This window comes from Diabrotica undecimpunctata, chromosome 7, assembly GCF_040954645.1.
Source record: "Diabrotica undecimpunctata isolate CICGRU chromosome 7, icDiaUnde3, whole genome shotgun sequence".
NCBI classification, from domain to species: domain Eukaryota; kingdom Metazoa; phylum Arthropoda; class Insecta; order Coleoptera; family Chrysomelidae; genus Diabrotica; species Diabrotica undecimpunctata.
The window spans coordinates 98,333,951-98,357,306 of NC_092809.1; the positions used below are offsets into that span (position 1 = coordinate 98,333,951).

At 31.9% G+C, this 23,356-nt stretch overlaps 1 protein-coding gene across 3 annotated transcripts in view; it reads right to left on the reverse strand.

The window, feature by feature from the left end:
- Nucleotides 1-23,356, reverse strand: part of LOC140445632 (dopaminechrome tautomerase-like) — a 120,358-nt gene that overhangs the window by 20,223 nt on the left and 76,779 nt on the right. For 2 of the 3 annotated variants that reach the window (XM_072537839.1, XM_072537842.1), the window contains exons 2-4: nucleotides 5,840-6,052; nucleotides 5,297-5,481; nucleotides 2,282-2,377 (exon numbers count right to left, since the gene is read on the reverse strand). In XM_072537839.1, coding sequence (XP_072393940.1) covers nucleotides 2,282-2,377; nucleotides 5,297-5,481; nucleotides 5,840-6,052 — 494 coding nt within the window. Of the gene's footprint in view, nucleotides 1-2,281; nucleotides 2,378-5,296; nucleotides 5,482-5,839; nucleotides 6,053-19,788; nucleotides 19,926-23,356 lie in introns of those variants that run through there. The other variant, XM_072537840.1, reaches the window with a different exon arrangement.

Sequence of the window (23,356 nt, forward strand, 5' to 3'; positions counted from 1 at the left end):
TTTATCCCAGCAATTGTTCAGTTCCCCCTTTCAACCCCCTATAAGCAATTTATATTGGTACTAGTGATACCCAATGTGGTAGGCAAATTAAATTGTGACAGTACTTACGACCCATAGAACAGCGGATTATTTTTTTTAATTATTTATAAATATTAAGAGCTGAAATTTGGGCAGTTTTTCTAAAAGTTTATTAAAGGATATTTTTTAGAGATATAGAATTTTGAAATGGAATAAAACAAAGATGACGTTTGTAAATTGACATGAAATTGACTTAATTCGAAAGATAATCTTTTGGCATTATAATTTAAATATGATTTCTGACATATGATCATCATGGCTGGCTCTGTCATGTCATGTCATGTCTTTCAAGTGGTCAATCGTTTCATGTTTATCGGCGTAGAATAGCACCTTCACATATCCCCACATTAAATGGTCTAGCAGTGTTAAGTCTGACGATCTTTTAGGTAAATTTACGGTCCGAAACGTGAAACTATGCGGTTACCAAAGGTTTCCTTCAATAAATCCATTGTAGCACGAACTTTGTGACATGTTGCGCCGTCTTATTGAAACGACAGCTCCTGCACATCATGATTGTTCGATTGGGGAATGAAAAAGGCAGTAATTATGGCTCTATAGCGGTCACTATCGACTGTAACGTTCTGGTCAGCATCGTTTTTGAAGAACTTGGTCCAATGATTCCACCAGACCATAAAGCAAACAGTCAGTTTTTCTAGATGTAATGGCTTCTAACATACATTTGAGAATTATCTTAACTTCTAATAGATTAGTTTTGTTTGTTGACGTAGCCATTCAACCAAAAGTGAGCTTCATCATAAACAAAATTCGCTTTAAAATCGGAATCAACGGCAATCTCGTTTTGGACCCACTCACCAATCTACGAATCTACGCGTAACTAGGTGATGATGTACCTCTAATTCTTGCATGAGTTAGATTTAGAGTTAGAAAGGGGATGGACACGCATCCAACTGCTGTGCACGATGGCAGATTTGTGTCTTCCCTTATGCTGCGCTCTACAGCAGCAACAACTTCTTCTGTACGCATTGTAATACATCTATATATTATATATTATCATTTAGAGTAAACGTAGTGCAAAACGTTCCATGATTAATCAAATTACTTGCTCTGATGGACTATTATGTTGACCATAAAATGGACGTAGTACGCGATACGTATGTCGAACAGAACAACAATTTGTACAATTTGGAAGCGTTGTTCAGGCGTCAACTCTATTCATGCTGAAATGTTATACCAAACTTAACATAAATCACTTGACAGATATCAAAACGGCTATCAGTTAAAAAAGCATTACCTACTTATATTTCTATACCTTAAAAAAACACCCTTTATATGCATAATTAACATTGCGGGCTTTTAAAGTTAGTAAACCAAAAGAAAGGTCGCCGCAGAATAAAATGGCATTTTATTCTGCGTGAAATATTTGTAAGTAAGCAAATAAAAATTAATATACTCTTTTAAAAACGTGAATGTCTGATTCCTTACAAACAGAATTAAACCAAAAAACCTTTCTAACTATTGGCAAAGCATGTATACAGCCATTTGAAAATTACTTTTTTTAAATAATGGATAAACAAATAGAATTGTTTAAAAACTACTCAACCGATCAGGCAAGTCTTTAGCACATAATAGTAACAGTGTTTTTAATATACTTATTGTTTATTTTAATATTTATAAACAGTTAAATAGGTTTTAACATACTGCTGTGCGTTTGAAAGCTTGAGCATTTCTTTATATGTAAAAAAAAAAATTTCGACTTCGTAAAAAATATCGAATTAAAGTGCTTATTTTGCAATCTTTTGCAATATACTGCAATTTTTTCCAAAATAATTTAAATAAAAAAGATATTCTGGGAGATTGAAAAAAAAGTAGGGATTTGTTTTAAATTTGTAACCAATTTGTTTATAATAATAATTAAGCAACGTAATTAGTATCATTTTAAATATAAACACATAGTTTCAGTATTAACATATTAAAGATATAAAAAAAAGTTAAAAATGTGTGATCCATACAAGATTAATTATAGCTCTAGTCTTTGTTTTTGTTGATTGTTGATGATTAATTTTAAAATATCATCAAATCTACTCAATTATGGTATCAAGAACTTTGGATCTTTACTACTATAATATTCTAAACAATAGCAAAAATATGAAAGACTGTTACATTTTCGTTATTTTAAAGTTTATCTATTTTATAGGATGTTTAACAAATAGTGTATTTGAGTAAAATAATATTTATTACTTACTGTCCTTAAATCAAAAGCCAAAATCTGAGGATTACAACCGACCTGATCGCCTAATTGTCCGCTGTCTAATACCCAAAGTCTATTACATTCGTCGATCTAAAAAAAAACAAGAATGAAATACATCTCATTATTTATACAGTCAGATAAAATAGCAAAGACCAGTGATGAAAGGTCATTTAGAGGACAAAAAGTATCAAAATAGCCTTCCTGTCTGGTCTATCTAACGTTGGCAATCATTCTGGCTATTTTTTCGCGATCTTGCGGAAGATTGTGCTTTAGCCCTAGTGCTTCTTTTCTACCAACTAGCCCTTTACTAAGAGTTGTTGAATGGTATTGGTATTTTATAGAACTTCATAATTTAAACGTTCATCCAGGACCCTTAAGCAAGCGGGGACACTTGAGCGGAATCCAATTTAACCTACGCCATATTCTTTCACCTATTTTGACTAATTTATTACCAGCCCGATAATTTTTCACCTCAAACCTACCCCTAATATGAACTATTCTGCTAGCTTGATATTAAAGCTAACAGAATTCCAAAAAAAATATTTATAATATACCACAATTTTCTGCTTGGTTTTTACGAATTTATTACCATCCTAAGATTGTAGTAATTATTCACCCCTCAAATGCCTCTTATGAGAAGTCAATAATTCTGTTACATTAAAATTTAAGGTGAAAAAATTATCTTTTAGAATTTCACTATCCTATACTTATAACTGAAATAAAAAATTGTTCTTTTAAGTTTTTACTAAACTTTGATCACTCCGATCATTTTCCACCCCTAAACCAATCTTATTTAAAAATGCTAGCTTAATACTCGAGCCAGTGGATTTAAAACGAAAATTTTTAAATACTACAATGTTCTGCTAGGTTTTACGAACTCTTGTGGGAAGTCAATAATTCTGCTAGGTTAAAATTTATGGTGAATAATTTTTTTTTTACAATTTTCCTGTACTAATTTATAAGTAAAGTAAGAAACTGCTCTGGTAAGTTTTTATTAAATGTTAACCAATTACAACTACTAGAACACATCCCAATAATGTCAAGATTAAAGTCGTCGGCCATCAACTGTAAAACATATTCTGGCTCAGACTGTGAAAGCGATCATTAACTCCTGGTATTGAACGTTCGACTTCGTTTCCCCAAAAAAGACCCCTAAGAAAAGTCATGTTTCTAAATATATAAAAAATCAATAACTTTCTACAAAACCTAGAAGTAGCTCTTTCTTTAGACTAAGTAGATAGTGACCTTGAGAGTACTTGAATCTATCTTAAAGATAAGGTAATCGAGGCTGCAAAAGACTGTGAGCCAGAGGTTTCCACGGGCCGTAAGTTGTGGATATTCAATAATACGTGGACTGTTATTCAACGCAGAAAAGAACATCTACCTTGTAAGTAATACAAAGCGTTATCGAAAGAAATCAGAAAACAGTATCGCAAAGATAAAGCTGATTACATCTCTCAAATATGCAAAGAGATAGAGAAACATGGCTGTCGAAATATGCCGAGGGATTTATTTCAGAATATCAAACTCCTTAACAGAGAATTTAAATTTCAAACGTAGCCTGTAATAGATAAGGAAGGTAATCTAAAGACCAATAGTGACGAAATATTAAAAACATAGCGAAACTACTGTGGCGAGCTTTATAAAACTAACGAAGAACCAGCAGAAAATCAGTGGTCCTCTGACTACCCTAGAGAACCTACTGTCTTACTCGCTGAAGTCAAAGATGCAATTAAATCGCTAAAGAAAAATAAACCCCAGGCTTTGATTTATTACCAGGTGAAATACTACAGTTACTAGGTAACAAAGGATTACATAGCATCCATTCTATCTGTGTCGCTGTTTGGAATTCAGGAAAATGCTTCGTTAACTACCAAAATTCATTTGATTGTGTAAACTGAATAAATCGGTGATACACTTTAATAGAAATGGGCACACCAATGCACCTTGCGATACTTATTAAAAATCTGTTTCAGTTCAATATAGCAATAGTAAAACCAGATCAGAAGTTCTCAAACCAATTCAAGACCGAGAAAAGTGTTAGACAAGGATGCGTGTTATCACCTGACTTTTATCAACATTTATGGTGAACATGTCATGAGGATGGCTTTAGATAATGGATGGGCCGCTGGAGTAACAGTGGCTAGTAGGAAAATCTCCAATTTAACGATTTGCTGATGACACTACACTGCATAGGAGCAAATGAGCAAGGAATGTTTAATCTCCTGCGAAGAGTTTAGTACGAAAGCAATAGGTACGGTCTGAAAATTAATAAAGCTAAAACCAAAATATTGGTGGTCAACAAATACTACACTATTCAACTGACTAATATGTTACAGGAATACCAGATAGTGGACAGCTTCTTTATGTTGGTATGGCAAAAATGCGATGAGTTGGACAGCTCATAGGACAAATGTTTCCATTCTAAACTAACTTGAGATCAAAAAAAGGCTATCTATAGTACGTGTGCAACGTATTCTGCAATTTTTCGGTCACGTGGTCTGCAGAGGTGACGATAGTTTGGAGAGAATAATTGTTTCTGGAAACGGTCCGGGGAGAAGATCAAGAGGACGATCACAAACTAGATGGGACGACCAAATGAAGAATTCAGCTGGAAACTCATTCTGCAAAGCTCTCAGAGCAGCTGAAGATAGAGAACAATGAAGAAAAATTGTTAGAAATATTGGAAAAAATCACTATCCTCAGTAATAAGGAAACGACAAGAGAGAGAAAGAAAAAGAGAGAACTACCTACACCAATTTCACCATCTACACATTTACGCTAGTTGAATCAAGGTAACAAATCGGGAGCTAATGGAGGTTATAAGAGACCCAAAACAACATAGGGCATAGGTAGTTAGATCGTTGGGTCATGTTTTACGGATACCAAATGAAAAAAACTTCCTAAGAGTTCAGCAAGTCAAAGAACAAAGGAAGAAAAAAAGTGGGAGATCGTAAAGAAAGTGGTTTGTTTCCAAACCAAGATGCTTAATTATTACTGCATACTCACCATTACTCTGTATACAGACGCGATTCTTAATGAATTGCAACTTTTTGGATTTTTATGCCAACCCCATGCAGGATAAGGTCTAATAATTGGATTTCCACTTTTGTCAAGAACGACGGTGCCCAACGTTGCAGGAATACCATCTTGGAATCTTGGGATCGTAACGAATACTAAAGGATTTCCTCTCGCTGAAAATAATAAAAATAAATCACCAAGAAAAATAAATGTCTTAAAACTCGAAATAAATCTAGTTTTAATTCACAACATTCATAAAATTCTCCAAATTTGCATTCCACAACATATCAATTCATCTAGGCAAGAGAATTTGATTTCACGTTTAAAACTTCTACATAGCTGCTGTGAGGAGTCCTGATAGGATGAAATACATATAAGCGAATAGTGGAAGCACTATACTGAAATCAAATCCTTGCTGTCTATTATGTTTCTTTATATTAACCAATTTTCAAAATTAACAAACGTAAATAAGAAATAAATATAAAAGAAAATGATTTTTCTTATAAAATCCGAAATATTACATGTTCTTACGTGGGTAATAGACATCGGTGTCAATCGGAGCTGGTTTTCCTGGAATAAAGACGCGAGCATCTATATCTGATTTCCTTGCCGCTGCAGTTGGGTACTCGAAATCCAGTTGTTTAAATTGGTACCATATCCGAAATTTATCCGATAACGGTGACACAGCGCCGGAAAATGTTTGTGAAAGACATATCGTCAACAGCAAACACAAAAGTTCTTTTCCTAAAATAAACAATGAAGGTTAAAAATTACGTCAAATTGGTTCTATTTAACAAGAACTATTTGGTCGTTTTTTTAATAGCATTACTATAGTGTTTATTAAGCTGCTTTCACATTGCGTCGAAAATGTACTGGGCATAGTTTTAGATGGTAAGTAATTACAACAAGAAGTAATAATATTACTACAAATGGTAAAACATTAAAACATTGGATTAAAGTAATTAAGGATTTATAAAAATATTATTGTTAAGCGTTTTCTTTAACATAGAATTTTGGTTTCCAAGAACCAAATAATTTGGCATTTAACTTTCACATGTTATACAAAACTCTTAGGTCATAAAAATAATGTTAAAGGCAATAAAGGGTTTTAAAGAGTAACCAGCGAAACCAGACATCCCAGGTCGCAAGCCAGCAAAATCCTTATGAACAAAATATCAACAGACATAAGATGAAAATGAAGATTTTGTATAGAATATCTGCATGGAATGTAATAACTTTATATGAAGCCGCGAATTCCAGCTATTCTTGCAGAAAGTTCACAGGATCTCCAGACATTAGTAAATCTAGTCAATGAAACAAGATATCGAAGAAGTCTTAAACTTAACATTTCAAAGACATAGTGGATGGCGGTTGGAAAGATCTTGACAAGGCCTGCTTTCGCTGTATTGTTAGAAGACAGAACTTGTAAACTATTTTAAATACTTTGGCAGCTAGGAAAATGTAAACAGTGACTCTGATGAAGACATCATAACCAGGATCGAAATATCATGTAAAGCTCTTATGGCCTGGAAACAATGTTTGTGTAACAGAAACCTGTCGATACATATTCAGAAGAAAGTCCTGAAATATTATGTGCGATCTATCCTATTATGTGTTGCGAGATATGGACATTAAAAACCACAATTCTTAACAAAGAAGCATTTGAATTGTGGTGGTATCGACGGATTCTTAAAATATCATGGGCTTCGCACACTTCCAATTAAGATGTTCTTAAATTGATGGTTTTAGAACGTCTGCTTATAAACATCATAGAGGAAAGAAAAACAAAATGCTTCGGCCATATCACTAGAGGACCCAAATACCATCTACTTAGCCTTGTAATAAAAGAAAAAGTGAAGGAAAATAAATGGATTGCTGGCATAAAACTTTTATAGTTGTGTAATATTAAACAAAGGTGTGGTATCACAGTAGAAGAATTATTTCGCGCAACAGCCAATAGAGAAATGTAAAGAGAAACGAGAGACCTACACGAAGTACAAAACATCAAATACTCTAGAATCCCGAGACACCTATAGAACAATACGAAATGAAACGAAGTAGTTGGTAAGAACAAATAATGAACACTGGGAACAGTTTACAAAAAGGATGGAAAGCGGCTTCTACGGTACACAAAAACAAATATGGTGATTCATAAGAAACTAACGGAAAAAAATGGCAGAATTAAAGGAATACAATAACATACCAGCAAACTAATTAGAAAGATACCTGATGGAACTGTTTAAAGAAAAAAAATAATAATCAACACAATAACGTACCTGAATTAAAACACGAAATAGAAATCACTTTTCAGGAAGTAGAAATAGCCATAAATTTACTCAAAAATAAAAATCACCAGGACCAGAAGGAATAATCAACGAGCTTCTAAGACACGGAGGAGAAAGTATAATCCTAGAGATGACAAAACTTATACAAAAACTAATATTGCACTGCAAGATACCAGACGCATGGAGAGACAGCATAATAATACTAATGTTCAAGAAAGTAGATAAAGAAGACCTCAACAATTATAGAGATATAAATCTGCTGAACACCGCACTTAAGCTTACCACAAAAGTCCTAACCAACAAAATCAATAAACTAACAACTTTATCAGATGATCAAGAAGGATTCAGATCCGGAAGATCCTACGTAGACGCCTTATTTATACTAAGACAAATTACAGAAAAGGCCATCGAGTACAATAACCAAGAAAACTATAGCACCAAGAAAAAGATGGTGCGATAATTTAAACAATTTAGGAGGCTAATATTGAAGAAAAAACAGGCTTAAAGGCCTACATACAAGAAGGAAGAAGAACAGCCGATAAAGAAAGATTTCAAAAAAATGTAAACATGATGACGGCCAACGTCTGAACTCGGACACAGTACCTCAAGAAGAAGAAACACGGACATAATAGCCTGATATATTACATTAACAATATAATTGTCCTAGTTTGAAATAAAGAATAAATTCGATAAAAATGGTGCACTAGAATTATCCGTCCACTACACAAAAGGGGGAAGGATTGGGCTATAAAAAATTTGATGTTTTGAACACAGCATACAAAATATTTTTAAATAACTTATAGAGTTAAGCCATGACTAAACTTAACATGTCTTACGACATGTTGCAAAAGAGACAATGAGATGGTAGTCCCCAGAATGCAAATAAAAACAAACTTTTTGAAACACCTATGGAGTTACACTGGAGATATCCTGCGAGAGGTGAAGGAGTCAGAAGCATATTCAACTGAAAGCTGAGAACGGTTCAGTTATTCGGAAACTTTGGAACTGTATTTTGTTTGGTCTTATTTCCGAAGATAAAAAAAAAGCTACTAAGAAGTGGTCAGGAAAACCACGATGAAGCTAAGAAGTGAGCATGCGCAAATCACCAGGCAACGAAATGAAATACCTTGGAATTTATGGAAGCTATGGAGACCTGGACAAAGAAGTAAAAGATCAACTACAAAAAAAGAAAATAGACTAGCAGAATGCCTTAATAACACTATATTGCGAAATTGACATATTAACACAAGAGATGAAGTCAATAATTAATAAAGCCAGTTTAAGACTAATAATAACATATGCATGAGACGTAAGACCCGACACATCATCATCATCATTCTGGATTTACAACCCTGCGTGGGTTGCCTCCTCAAGAATTTCGCTCCAGCCGTCCCTCTTCATCGCTTTTCTCCGCCAAGCACGTATTCCCATATTTTTCATGTCTTTATCGATGTTATTAAGGAACCTTGTTCTGAATCTTCTTCTTCCTCTCACCAATGGGTCTATAAAGGAGCGTTTTTTGGACGGGTCATTTTGTTCTAGTATGTTCTAGTATATTCTATAAAGTTCGAAGTTGTATCGTCTTTTCCACACTCCATTGTCATTCACTGCTCCATAAATTTACCTTAGTACTTTTCTTTTAAAACATTCTAACATGTTTTCATTATTTTTTATTAGAGTCCAGGTCCCTGAACCATATGTTAGGACTGGGCGTATTATTGTTTTGTAGAGTTTTATTTCTTTATTTCTCGATACAATTGTAAATTTAAGGAGGAGATTGAGCCCAAAATACCATCTGTTAGCCGTGCAAATTCAGCTGTTTATCTCTGCTGTAGGATTATTTTCAGTGTTAAGGAGCGCTCCCAGGTATACAAATTTGTTCACTGGTTCGATGACGTTGTTTTCTATAACAAGTGGTCGTAGGTTTTGTGGTTGCGTGCTTATTTTTATATACTTCATTTTGTTGGTGTTTATTATTAAACCTATTTTTGTAGCTGATTCTTTTAATACCACATACGCCTCTCGTGCAGCGTTTTCTATTCTCCCAACAATATTCATATCATCAGCATAGGCCAGGATTTGCACTGATTTATTGTATATTGAACCAGTGGTTGTGATTTGTGACATACGTATTATTTTTTCAAAAGCCAGATTGAACAGTACACAGGAGAGAAGATTTCCCTGGCGCAGCCCGTTATTTGTTTTAAAAGGTTCAGACAGTTCCCCCTAAATTCGTACTCAACATTCAACTTTTTTAAGAGTTAGTTTTGTTAAATTTACTAACTTATTTGTTATTCCTAGCTCTTTTATTGCTTTGAACATTTCTCTTCTATTTACAGAGTCGTAGGCTGCTTTGTAGTCTATAAATATGTAAGAAGAATCAATACGGTCCCATACGGTGACATAGTACTGTGGAAAATATTTTATATGCTGCATTTAGAAGCGTAATTCCTCTGTTGTTAGAGTATTTAAAGATATCTCCTTTTTTGTGTATGGTGCAAAGTATTCCAAAATTCGAATCATTGGGAGGGATTTCTGTGTCCATATTTCTTTTATAAGCTGCTGTAATGCCATTATGGTATCATAGCCACCTTCTGTATATAGTTCAGCTAGGAGATAATCTATTCCGGGTGATTTGTTTCTGGCTAACTTTTTAACTGCATCTTTAACTTCAAGAATCGTTGGTGGTTTCTCTTCCCTCTTGTATATTTTCTTTATCTCATCTCTTTTGTCTTCCAGGTTTTCTACTTATTCCTCTATATTAAGTGCCTGGTTAAAGCCTTCCACCCATCTATTTAATACATCTTTCCTTGTTATTAATAGGTCACCATTCTGACTTCTGCATTGTCTTGTGGTTACCTTGAATTCTTTTCTGTTAACGTTAACTTTCTTATAGAAAGCCCTAAATTTTTTCTCTCTGTTGAGACCCGACACAGCCACAACAAAAAGACTATTGGAAATGGCAGACATAAGAGTACTGAGAAGAATTACAGGAATTACCCTGAGAGATCGAAAAAGGAGAGAAGACATGAGGAGAAAATGTAACGTACTGTGTATAAACAAATGGACATTAAACAAAAAAGAATGGAATAACCTCATAAATAGAATGGGAACGGCCCGTGTGATGAAACTAGCAAGAGATAAATCAAGAATCAGTAGAAGAAGTATCGGACGACCGTGCAAAAGATATAGTAAAAACGTTTCATAGAAAGAAGAAGAAGAATTTGTAATACCAAAGAAAAATATAGAAACACTGATAAAATTTTAGGTACAGAGCTTTTTCATGGCCAATGACAAATCCACAATATAGAAAATAAAAATAAAAAATAATTGTTATTATCAGGGCATCTGTCAAGAACGAATGAAAATTATCCCCTCAGACAAACTCTATTATCACTAGCTCTAATAAACAGTAGTAGGAGTAAACCAATGAACAGAACGAATGTAATATTCCTGACAATAATAACAACAAAATAGATTTAGACATTGAATGTTTGATAAAGTAACTTGTAACATCACCATTTCAAAATTTGTTTAAAATGGTGATATTTTAGATAACAACAGTTGGAATATATTCACATTAATTTAATACTGTAGACATAATTTTGCTAGTAATAATAGTAATGAGTAAAATATAATGAAAAACATGGATAAAACATTTGTATATAGAAACTTGGTAAGCGTGAAGATAAACTAGTCGTGTCATATATGACGTAATAACAATCGCACATTTACAAATAGAAAAAATATTCAAATTTAAAGCGACTACTGAAATTAAAAGAATTTAAATTACTATCTATATAGATAAAAGCAAAGTAACGTAAGTTAACGAAAAAATTAAAACGATAGAATACTTGCATAATGCACAACAAAAATATCAGGCAAAATATAAAGGAAAAAATAATGAAAGATTTATATTAAATAAAGTATTAAATTAAAATAAGAAAAAAAAGCAAACAAATTAAAAGAACTGAGTAACAACAAAATCAAGATATGAGGCGTTCTTTGCAAAAACCCCATATGTCAGTTTTTAATTCGGAAATGGACTTACAAGCGACAAAAATATAGGCGATTCTGCATAGACCCCCTTAAACCTCAAGTATATGAGGAGCAAACCATCACCGTTTACAATAACTGATGTTAATCAGTTTTATTGAGCCCCATCCTCTTCAATTTAATCATGGATGAAATCATCAAAAGCGTTACAAAGGAAGAGGATATAGAATGGGAAATAAAAAATAAAAATAATCTGTTACGCAGACTACACAATATTGATAGCCCAAGATAAAGATAATCCGCAAAGACTGTTCCACAGATTTAACATAAGAGTAAAAGAATTTAATATGACAATCTTATCCCAGAAAACTACAATAATAGTAGTCAGCAAAAAACCAACCAGATGTAAAATAGAAATTGATGGCATCGATATTGACCAAGTAATGAAAATAAAATACCTGGGGATTACACTGTCTAGCTATGGAGACCTGGACAAAGAAGTGAGAGATCCAGTACAAAAAGCAAATAGACTGGCAGGGTGCCTTAATAACACTATATGGCGAAACAGATATATTAACACCGAGGTGAAGTCAAGAATTTTTAAAGCCAGTGTAAGCCCAATAATGATATATGCATGAGACACAAGACCTGACACAGCGACACCGCAAAGCTACTGGAAACGGCAAAGATGAGAGTACTGAGAAGAATTACAAGAAATACGCTGAGAGATTGAAAAGATATGTAAAGACATTAGAAGAAAATGTAACGTACAATGTATAAATGAATGGACACAAAATAGAAAAAAAAAATGGATTAACCACATGAGCAGAGTGGAGGAGACCTGTGTCGTCAAAATAGAAGACAATAAGTAACAAATAGGCAAAGAAATAAGTAACCAATCGGCAAAACAAGTATCGGACGACTGAGCAAAAGATGGAGAAACAACCTTTCATAGAGATATTAATCCACCAATGAACAAGCAGAATTGCTTATAAAAAGGAAGAAGAAGAAGAAGAAAAGAAAGAATCAGTCTTTGAAATTTTACAGAAGTAACTTCATTTTTTCTTAAATCAGCTCGTCCTCCAGCGGAAATCAAAATCGCGCGTATGTTAAGATATTCAGTTGATGAATCTAGAGTTGTTTTAGTAAGACAGACTTATACACGTAGCTGGAAAAATCCCTTCAAGGAAACAAACGTGGTATACCGAAAAAGTTTCAATTTAAACCATTATATAATACGCCTTTAAATATTCCTCAGAGGAAAAACAACCTTAGAGATTTAAACATATATTTGAATAAAACAGAGACTTATAACTTTTATAACTGTTCGCAGAATCAGGTCATCAGTATGAAAAGATTAGCGATTTGAACGAAGACGATGTAGATAAACTTAAGGGAATTTAAGGAAATTTAAAATCGATAATATTAAACGTACTATACAGGAAAATAACAGCCTAAAAAATCTACTTAGAAAGCTATTGCCAAATACGAACAAAAAGAAACAAGCAAAATGAAATAATATCACGTAGAGACGAGTTAATACAGGTCGTCGAAGAGTTTAGCGAAGAATTATATGGGAGTAGACGAGAAGATCAAACAGAAATACAAACAGCCATTTTAAAGAAGATCATGTATCAAGGTTCCGAATTAATGCCAGAAATTAAGGTAGATGATCGCATGTGAAATCGCAAAAAATGGGGCAGTTTAAGTGAGGCCTATGTCCAGTAGTGGACGTCATAAATGAAGGCTGTATGATGACGATGATGGTGTAGATGAACAGCAGTGGTCGAAGTAATGAAGACTGAATATTTTATACAAATTTCAAATAAAGGTTTTCGTTCATTTTTTATTTTAATTTGATACTATAAATATCCTTTTTCCTTTAAGTTAATGAAAATTTCCTGATTAATTTCCTGAACTTAAAAGTTAATGAAAAAACTAAAGAAAAAATAATGTAAAAATAAATAAAATTGATATTGTAAAATGTGTGTAATTATCAAAATATTAAACCACTCCTTTGGGAATTTCCGCAAACCTATTATTGTTCAACCAAATAACTTTTTTTAAATTTTCTTCAAGGTTGTAATTAACGACAAATAAGTTTTCTTGCAAAGAACGCCTCATAATATGTCTTTTGCAAGAGACGAAAAGAAAGAAAAAAAAAGGTCGATACAGTATCTAGAGTATACAGCAACTTTTGGTGGACCAGAAAAGCACGAACGACTAAATAACGAATTGTAGTAACAATTCACATGAAATATTTTCAATAAGTGTTGCCCATCGGTAAGAGAGGGCGCTGCTACTAGCCTAAATGTTTTGTTACGTTGGGTTTAAAAAGGATTAAAAACGCATTTTTAGAAAAACGAGAAATGTTAAAATTAATTTTAAATGAAATAGTGGTAACATGTTTTTAAATTTAAATTTGCTAATAATATTTTACTTCTTACTCAACAACTTTTGTGCAGTAGAAATATTATAAAATATATTACTATTGTAAAAACCAATATTTTGTTGGCCCATTGAAAAGTTACATATAGGGTTGCATTTTTCAGAAGGCGGTATTTTATTTTTTGATGTGTAGAAGGAGTTAGTATAAGCTTAAGTTCAAATTTGTTTGGTTGCCAGTCTTGTCCCTCGGCTGCCATATTGGAAAAAGGGTTGCAAAGGATTTGAGCGCAGTATCTAATTAGCTACCCTACAGAAAATTTTATTAGACATTATTTTTCTACAACTTTATTTTTATTACTTTATACTGGGCTACTGGGGATACTGCGTAAAAAGACGCCTCCAGACTCTACCTTGTAGGTGCGTAATAAAAAGGGGACAATAATAAATTAGTAATGACATAGAAATGTTAAGATGATAAACTATATTGATAAAAAAATATTTAATGGAAGAGTAAGCCTAATTGTTCGTTTTTATCATATTCTTACTAGTTTTCAAGGACCTGTCAGCTTAATTAATGAAATTAGACAAATTTATAGTTAAAATTATTCGTTGACACCATCTCATGAATATTGTACTATTTTCCATTTTACGATAAAAAGTAATAGATATAAAGTTGTAGAAAATTTAATTTGTCATAAATAATGTTAAATAAAATTTTTTATAAGGCTGCTAATTTATGAGATACAGTGCGAAAACTCTTTGCATCACTTTTTCCAAAATGGCGGCTGAAGAAAAGGCTGGCGACCCCACAATTTATACTTAAAATGGTTAGCGACTTGCATCCTCTGAAAAATGCATGCTATGGCCTAAAAAATGTAACATTTTAATGGACTATATATGTTTTAAAGTGAGTTCAAATGGAACAATTCAAAACTGTAAGACACTTAATTCAAAATACATATATAAAAATTTATAAATACAGTAAACAGGAGGATAAACTAAAATAGTTAAATAGTGAAAAAATAAATGTACTCGAATACAGACATCAAACTGATCACAAAACAAATCATTTAATCTAATCCTCCCATTTTTGTACGACAATAATAACATATAACATTTACAAATTGCACGTTATCTTACCAACTGTGCTCGGTCTACGATTTGCAAGTGAACGATCAGTCAATTGTCAGCTTTTGTATCGCATATTAAAAAAACAAGACAAAATAAACTTCAAATTAAACATGGAAACATTGTAGTGTTCAATAGAATGTAACTTCAGTTTTTAGTCTATTTTATTAAATAATTTAATAAATAAATATGGGCCCCCTAGGCCTCATCCTTCTTCCTCTATTTACTAGAAGCAAAACATGCTCGGATCACCTTCTTCTTAATATTTTTCTTTAAACTGTACTTGGTGATATGGTGACCACAAATACTCCAAATCTTACAACAGACTGGAGGTTTTTCTGTGCTTCATTTACAATATTATTTATATACATTAAATAATTATCTGACGATAATTTGGGGGTCTTGAAAAAATACTTGTAGAATATTTATTTGATGATGAAACACACAATACGAAAAATATTTACAAGCAAAATTCAGCAATGAAAGAGAGCTGTTAAGATATTATTTTCTAAAATAAACTAAGACTGGATTATTAACACACGAAAAGAAAAGTTATAAAGCAATTAAATCATTCTGAAACTAAGGCTATAAAGTGATATATATGGAAAATTCTAAGGATGGCCAGTTGCCGATATTAATATTAGTTGTTTATTTCAAAACATACATCATGTTTCCATTTTTTATAAATTACTTATAAATTTTGCACAAAAAATGTAATTGTTCTTTTTTTATTGGTACATGTAAATTATCAAGAAGCGATTTTCAATTATTTGGAGCTGTCACGGTATATATTTAAATCATAACTTATGGAGAAGAGAGAATAGGCAAGTAAGTTAATGTAACAATTAGCGAAAAATCAACCGATATAAAGAATATGATTTTAAAATATATCACTTAAACTTATCTGATTTCTTGTCTGACAAATCAATGACATAAAAGCTCTGGTCCTCCCAGTTTGGAGATTTAAATATTGGGGTAACTTCAAAAATAATCATTAAAAAAGTTGAAACTGCAGTGACCCCTAAATATTGTAAGCAAAGGAAGAATTGGAAATGATTAGACAGAAAATACAGCTACCTAATGCAGGAATTATTCATAGAACACCTAGATCACAAACTGATTAATTTTCTTTCGGTTAATTAATTAACGTTAACGTATATTGTAAAAAATAAAAAACGCATATTGTAAAAGTAAAAGAAATGAAAAGAGTTAAAGAAAAATTTACAAAGCACAACAAAAATAAAAGGTTGATGTAGTATGGATAGAAGTACACTCTCGAATAGTATCCAGAAGTAAAAATTAGAAAAGAAAAATACCGAGAGAACCCAAAATGAAGTGGAGGTAAGGAATTAATACAAAGATTAAAGACAAGTATCTGAAAGGAAACTTATACAATGACTGATTGAAATGTAACGTGGTAAATATAAAACATTAGCAAAGAAAAAACAAATAATAACAAATAATTTTCACCAAATTATGAAAAGAGAAATAAAATGTCGAAAAAAGAAAAAGCTAGCCAAATGGCACGCAATAACATTCCTAAGTATCGCATTAAAAAAATGACGATTATCACATTGGTAAGATTGAAATGGAAATAGGTACTTATTGACTTTATTGGAAGATAGTTATTCGATTACGTGAAATCAACGTTAACTTAAGAATACCCATCAGAAAAAAATCGTAATATGTGATTTTTATTTAAAAAGGCAACCACATGCAATGATGACAGTAAAATTCTCCTAATAATAATCCCATACTAAATTATGATAAAAAATACCTGCAAAAAACCTCACGATACTATCCTAACATGGTAAGAATTGAGTCTTTTAGTTTACACTTAATATAAACACCAAACTCTGAGTTTTTATATATTATTATTTAAAAAAAATTACGTATCCTCGATATGTTATTTACTTACTAATAGTGGTATTTTCTTTGTATTAATTTTCTCTTTTAATATGGGAAACCAAATAAAGAGGAATTTGCGACAAAATTGGTTCTATTTAACATACTTATAGAGCTTCTTAGTTTTTCTCTTTTTACCATCTGTTTCTTTTGGGATTATACTTAAATTTTTCCATTGAACTCTAGTTCATTTTCTCTTCCGTGTTTAGATATTTAAGATCTAGCAAATTTTCTATGTTTGATAAAAAATTATGTTTACTTATTTCTTTTTAATTATGTTTACTTTTAGTGAAAAATATGTTTTAAATGTTTTTACTTCTTACTTAATGTCTATATTTTGTTAGTTATTTTTATAAACGAATTGATCGAGAATAGTGAATCGATGTCAATTCTATGACGCCACTCGTGACGATGCCATACGCCATCTTGTGACGCTAGTTCCGTGACGCTCGCCTCCGCATTATACTGTAGAGAAAAAAAAGTAATACAATGCTAATATAGAAGCTTCGCTTCAATATCAATACATAAAAACTTAGAGTTTGGTGTTAATATTAAGAGAAATGTAAGACCACATACTTACCAAGTCAGGATAGCATCATCCTGATTATTTTTTTCATGATTTTTTCTATGTGGTCCATTTTAATAGAAATAAGCACACCAGAGCATATACTGACACTTATTAAAAATCTGTACTAGTCGAATATAGCAACAGTACGACTAGATCAAAAGTTTTCAAACCAATTCAAGACCGAGAAAGGTGTTAGACAAGGATGCGTGTTGTCACCTGACTTATTCAACATTTATGGTGAAAATGTCATAAAGAGGGCTTTAGATGGATGGGCCGGTAGAGTAACAGTGGCTGGTAGAATAATCTCTGATTTAAGATTTGCTGATAACATTGCATTTATAGCAGTTAATGAGCATGAAATGTTTAATCTCCTGCGAAGAGTTGAGTACAAAACCAATAAAGTTGGTCTGAAACTCAATAAAGCTAAGACAAAAATAATGGTAGTCGACAGATTCTACACTATTCAACTGACTAACATGTTACAGAAATACCAGATACTGGACAGTTTTGTCTATCTCGGGTCTAGTATAACAATGATGGTAACTGGGAAGGAGAAGTTCGGAGACGTGTTGGAATGGCAAAAGATGCGATGAGTCGCCTAAATAAAGTTTGGAAAGACAGATCTATCTCTTAAAATATCAAAATGAGACTGTTTCTTAATATTTCTATACGGAGCAGAGACTATGATTCTTCGCGGACGCGAACGTCAAAACATTGGCGCCTTTGTGGCAATGTGCAGATGTGGTGCTGAAGAAGAATGCTGCGCATACCTGGACAGCTCATAGGACAAACGTTTCCATTCTAAACCAACTCTAGACTAAAAAAAGCTGTCCACAATATATCTACAACGTATTCTGCAATTGTTCGGTCACGTGGTTCGCAGAGGTGACGATAGTTTGGAGAGATTAAGTGATTTTGGAAACGTTCCGGGGAGAACATCAAGAGGACGATCACCAACTACATGATCTGACCAAATTAAAAAGTCAGCTGGAAATTCATTCTGCAAAGCTCTCAGAGCAGCTGAAGATAGAGACCAATGGAGAAAAATTGTTAGGAATATTGGAAGAAATCACGATTCTTAGTAATGGGGAAACGACAAGACAAAGAGATTAACAGGAAAATCGTAGTGCCATCATTGTATGTGGTTGTTTTTTAAAGAAGAATCACATGCTGTAATTTTTTTATGGGTATTTTAAAGTTAAAGTTGATTCTATGGAATCAAATAAACTGTCTTTCGATAAAGTCTTCTCAGAAACACTACTCAACAATATTGACAATATTTTAAAGTCATCTACATTAAAATGTATAATGTATGTCTGAGTTGTCAATATAGATTAAAACTTATTTTAAAGTAAAATTGTGGCTTATTCACAATAAAAATAATAAATTGCAATAATATGCCACAATAAAATGGCTTTAGAATAATATCAAGTCACTTATTATAAAGTATATAGAACCATTTTTTTAAATACTTAAAAAAGAACAATTATTATATATAAAAATATTGCATACTAATACCAGTCACTTATTGTCACTTTTTAAATCTAATAAACGACAGAGCCTTAGGTGTATAAGTTTTATTTGCTATTAAACAGCATCAAATCACAGCAACTGGTCATCCTTAAAAATAAAAATGACAATTACGCTTCATTTGGCTGTAGTGAAAACCTGTGTATGAAAAAATCACACAATTTTTTACATATCAGGTAAAATGACTTCAGTATATTTAGGCAATATCAGTTGCCAAAATAGCATATATTGCCAACGCATATTTGATGAATACAAATAGAGCGAAGACAAGAATAATGGGTAATCAGACGTTGGTTAACAATGATATAATAAATTTAGCTGAGCGGAAAAATGCGATAAAGTTGGGGAATACGAAAAGTCTGAACAATTCATTAATATGAGATGTACAGAAGCACCAAAGCAGAAACATAACAATGTACAATGTACAAAATATGGTCGTGAGCCAAACAAAAGACACCAAGCAAAAGCAGAAGAGTGAATAAAATATTTCCATTGTTAAATAAAAATAAAAAGAAAGTTGAGCAAATCAAAACTTTAACTTAAATATTATAACGATGTAAGTTTATAAAATAGCAAAGTAATTTTCAGGTGAACTTCTAGATAAACTGGTAGCAACTAAAACTTATGTAGCACTGCAGATGCTTTAATATCAGGCAAAGACGGCAAACTGAAATACTCACTGGTAGTTGTTGACATTTTGAACACAACATGAATATTGAAAAATTTTAACTCTAAACCAATTATTTAACTTTATCCACTTTTAATTACATGCACATGAATATTGATGAGTCCTATTGAAAGGGCTGATAAACCTTGAAATATGTAACTGGACAGAGGAAATTTCCATTCGTACTGACAGAGAAAGGAGAAATTACTTTAATAGTTGTTAATTAGTTCTTAGTTAAAAATAGTTGAATACTAAAGTATATAGGAGTGCAATATATTGTTGCATATTTCTTGATAAACAACGTAAATGGTTAGCGAAAACAATGGAAATAACTTTCTTAGAAAACAATATATTTTTAATACAATAAAATTAAATATGGTGGTAGTTGTGAAATAAAAAACTAATATTATTAGTTTAATAAAAATTACATATGTATTTTCTACCTATGAAACGATTCTTATATATTTAAAAAAAAATACTTCAAACTAAAGTTGTAGATCTTAAAAAGTTTTAAATTTGCCAGTTTCTAAATTAAAATATATAAATAATTGACCGAGATAATTTCAAAAAACCCTTATTTTTGCAGTAATTTATGAACATTAATTACGTTGTTTTTTTTATAACGACATGTAATATTATGACATGTAACGACTTGAAATTATGGTAATTAATGAGTTATTAGAGTTTGCAAAATATCAGCTAGACGAACTAAATAGTTTGTTGTTGATAACTTTTGTAAAAATTTTGCATCCTACAGTCTTCAAATTAAAAAAAAACTGATCCCATTTGGAATCATCTGGCGTTGGTGGTACCTGAATTATCCATTTATAATACTTGATATAGAGGTATGGTAAAAAATTGACTATAAGTAATAGGAAATACGTTTATTATTGCACTTACACTATTAACAATTTAATTTTGTACACGGAAACTATAAAAACAATTTTTATTATTGTTTAAACATTAAAAACATTGCACTTAGAACATTTTATTCTAGAGTAAGACTTTATACATGATTTGCACCTTATGCGATTTTGATCATGTAGTGTCTAGTGTCCTACGCCATCAAATCGAACATCTTGCACTGATGCAGAATGCATTACTTGTCTCTTATTTGGTGTATTCTCTTAAGAAGGACGTCCTCGTTTTCTCGTGTCAGACTTTCCAGCTTTAAGTAACGCATGTCTAACTTGGGATTTGAATTGGAGAAGGGTGATGTGTTTCACTTGTTTTTGTTTGTAGTGTCTTCGGTAAAACAACCAGGAGTTAACAATACATGTATCAATAAGATTAAATATTATTCTCAAATATATTTTTTTGTTTGATTTTGATTACACAAGCATGTCATGCAAATTCACACCCCCCATCGAAATATAATATTCTTTGACAATTGCTGGCCGTTCGATTTCTACATAGGTATTGCTCGTGTTAGACCATCTCTTCACTTTATCAAGAGGATATTTTTCTATATAGTTCGATGTTAAAATGACGGACCTATTGTCATACCATTTGAGAGCAGTAATATTTTTTTTGCTGCCGATTTTTACATCAGAGGATCCACGACCTTTTGCCATTAGAAGTTTGTCTTCTGAAAAAAAAACAACCTACCAGCCGCCCACTTCTTACAGTCCCTGCATCAAGGAAGTCCCGTTCTTTCAGACTAATAAGTAGATTATAATATGTAAAAAAATTTTCCGTGAAAATCTTAAAATTCATGTGGTTTGGCAGATTTCTGACCAACTTCAGTACTATTTCCCCACTAATTTCAAGACCTGATTCATCTTGGACTATTCCTTTCAATGCTGTTGAATTCCTCAGGTTATATCTTATTTATATTTTGCCGATTTTTTTCAATGAAAGGTTTTACTTTATAACCTTTTAACAGGAACTATCTTAAAAGAGTTACCAGATAAAGGAAAAGTTATGATAACACATATTTTTAATGCCTCATTAGGCTCAAAATTGTACCAACTCAATGAAAAGTTGCTGGTATAATAATAATCCATAAACCTGGTAAACCGCCTCACGAATATACCTCTTATCGTCCTATTAGCCTACGACAAGACTTATGAAGAGAATTATTAATAATAATATTTTCCTGGATCATCAGTTTGTTACCAGAGAGAATCATTCAACAATAGAACAAGTTTATAAAGTCTTTGATATAGTAAATAAAACTTTTATTGAATGAATACGTGTTTTTACCTTGCTTGCGCTTTGTCGCCTTTTCAAGGGTGGGTTTTTTTATTGGGTAAACGCCAATGTGCATATTGCCGCTCTCCGGAACTAAGTTCTGTTAGAAAATCGGCCCTTTCTAGATTGTTGTCCTTTCTGTTTTGTTAGGTTTAAACGCGTGGAGGATAGTTGTGGCTGTTTCCTCACCTAGGATCAGGTATCTTTGTGCAATGAGATTGGGAAAACACAGAAAACCAATCTTCCCCTATTGTTGTGATTTTAAATGCGACTCTTAAGGAGTGTACGGGTGCTCACTGTTTATTGTTTGGTGTGTGTGCATTGTGCTGGTTTGTGTAGTTATTGGTTGTGTGTGGTTGGCTTGTTTCTTTTTGGTGTTTGTATATTTATGTATATATATATATATATATATATATATATATATATATATATATATATATATATATATATATATATTATATATATATATATATATATATATTTATTATGATTTATTTGTGAATGATGAGCAATGAGTGTTTTTTAATAATATAGGGTTTTTATCGCGGTTCTCAAAGAATTAGTTTGTAAGTACTTTTTTAAATTATCTTTATTATATCTATTATGAAACACACATATATATCTAACCTAGCCAATGTAAATTTAAAATAAACTATCATTAAATTGAAATTCTTATGAAACTAATTAAATTCTATAGACAATGTAAAATTTAAACAAACTATCTTCAAAATTGAAATTGTTATGACACTAACTAAATTATATTAACAAAATTTTGTACCTTTCTGTCACTGAATGCCTAAATGAACTGTTTTCCACTATATAGATTCTAATCACCACTCAATGTCTTCGTGCTTCGGTTATCCTTGTTTTTGTGAAATTATTTTTTCCAATTATCAGCTTCCACCAATTTAAAATATATTTCTTCTTAAGCATTTATAAACCACCAAGCAAACCAGCAAACAGCATTTATATTTATTCTTCTTTTCAATATACCAATATCCAATCACCAAATATATTATATATTTATATTTATTCTTCTTTTCAATATACCAATATCCAATCACCAAATATATTATATAATTTTAATATTCAATTAATACTTCTTCCATAATCCAATCACCATTTATACATAACATAATTTTTAATCTTTAATAATATTTTCTTTATACTGTTTCTTAATTTTCATTTAACTCACTATATTGAACAATTGGACCTTCTGACTATCTTGAACTTACTGAACTGTAACTGATTGACTGACTCTAACTAACTTTCATACTAAAACTGGACATCTTGAATCCAAATCACCGAGTATTTATACCTTTTCAATCTTCCAGAACCATCTGGTAAGAAATCATGTTCGATTTGTTCCATCTCCTACATGTCTGAAT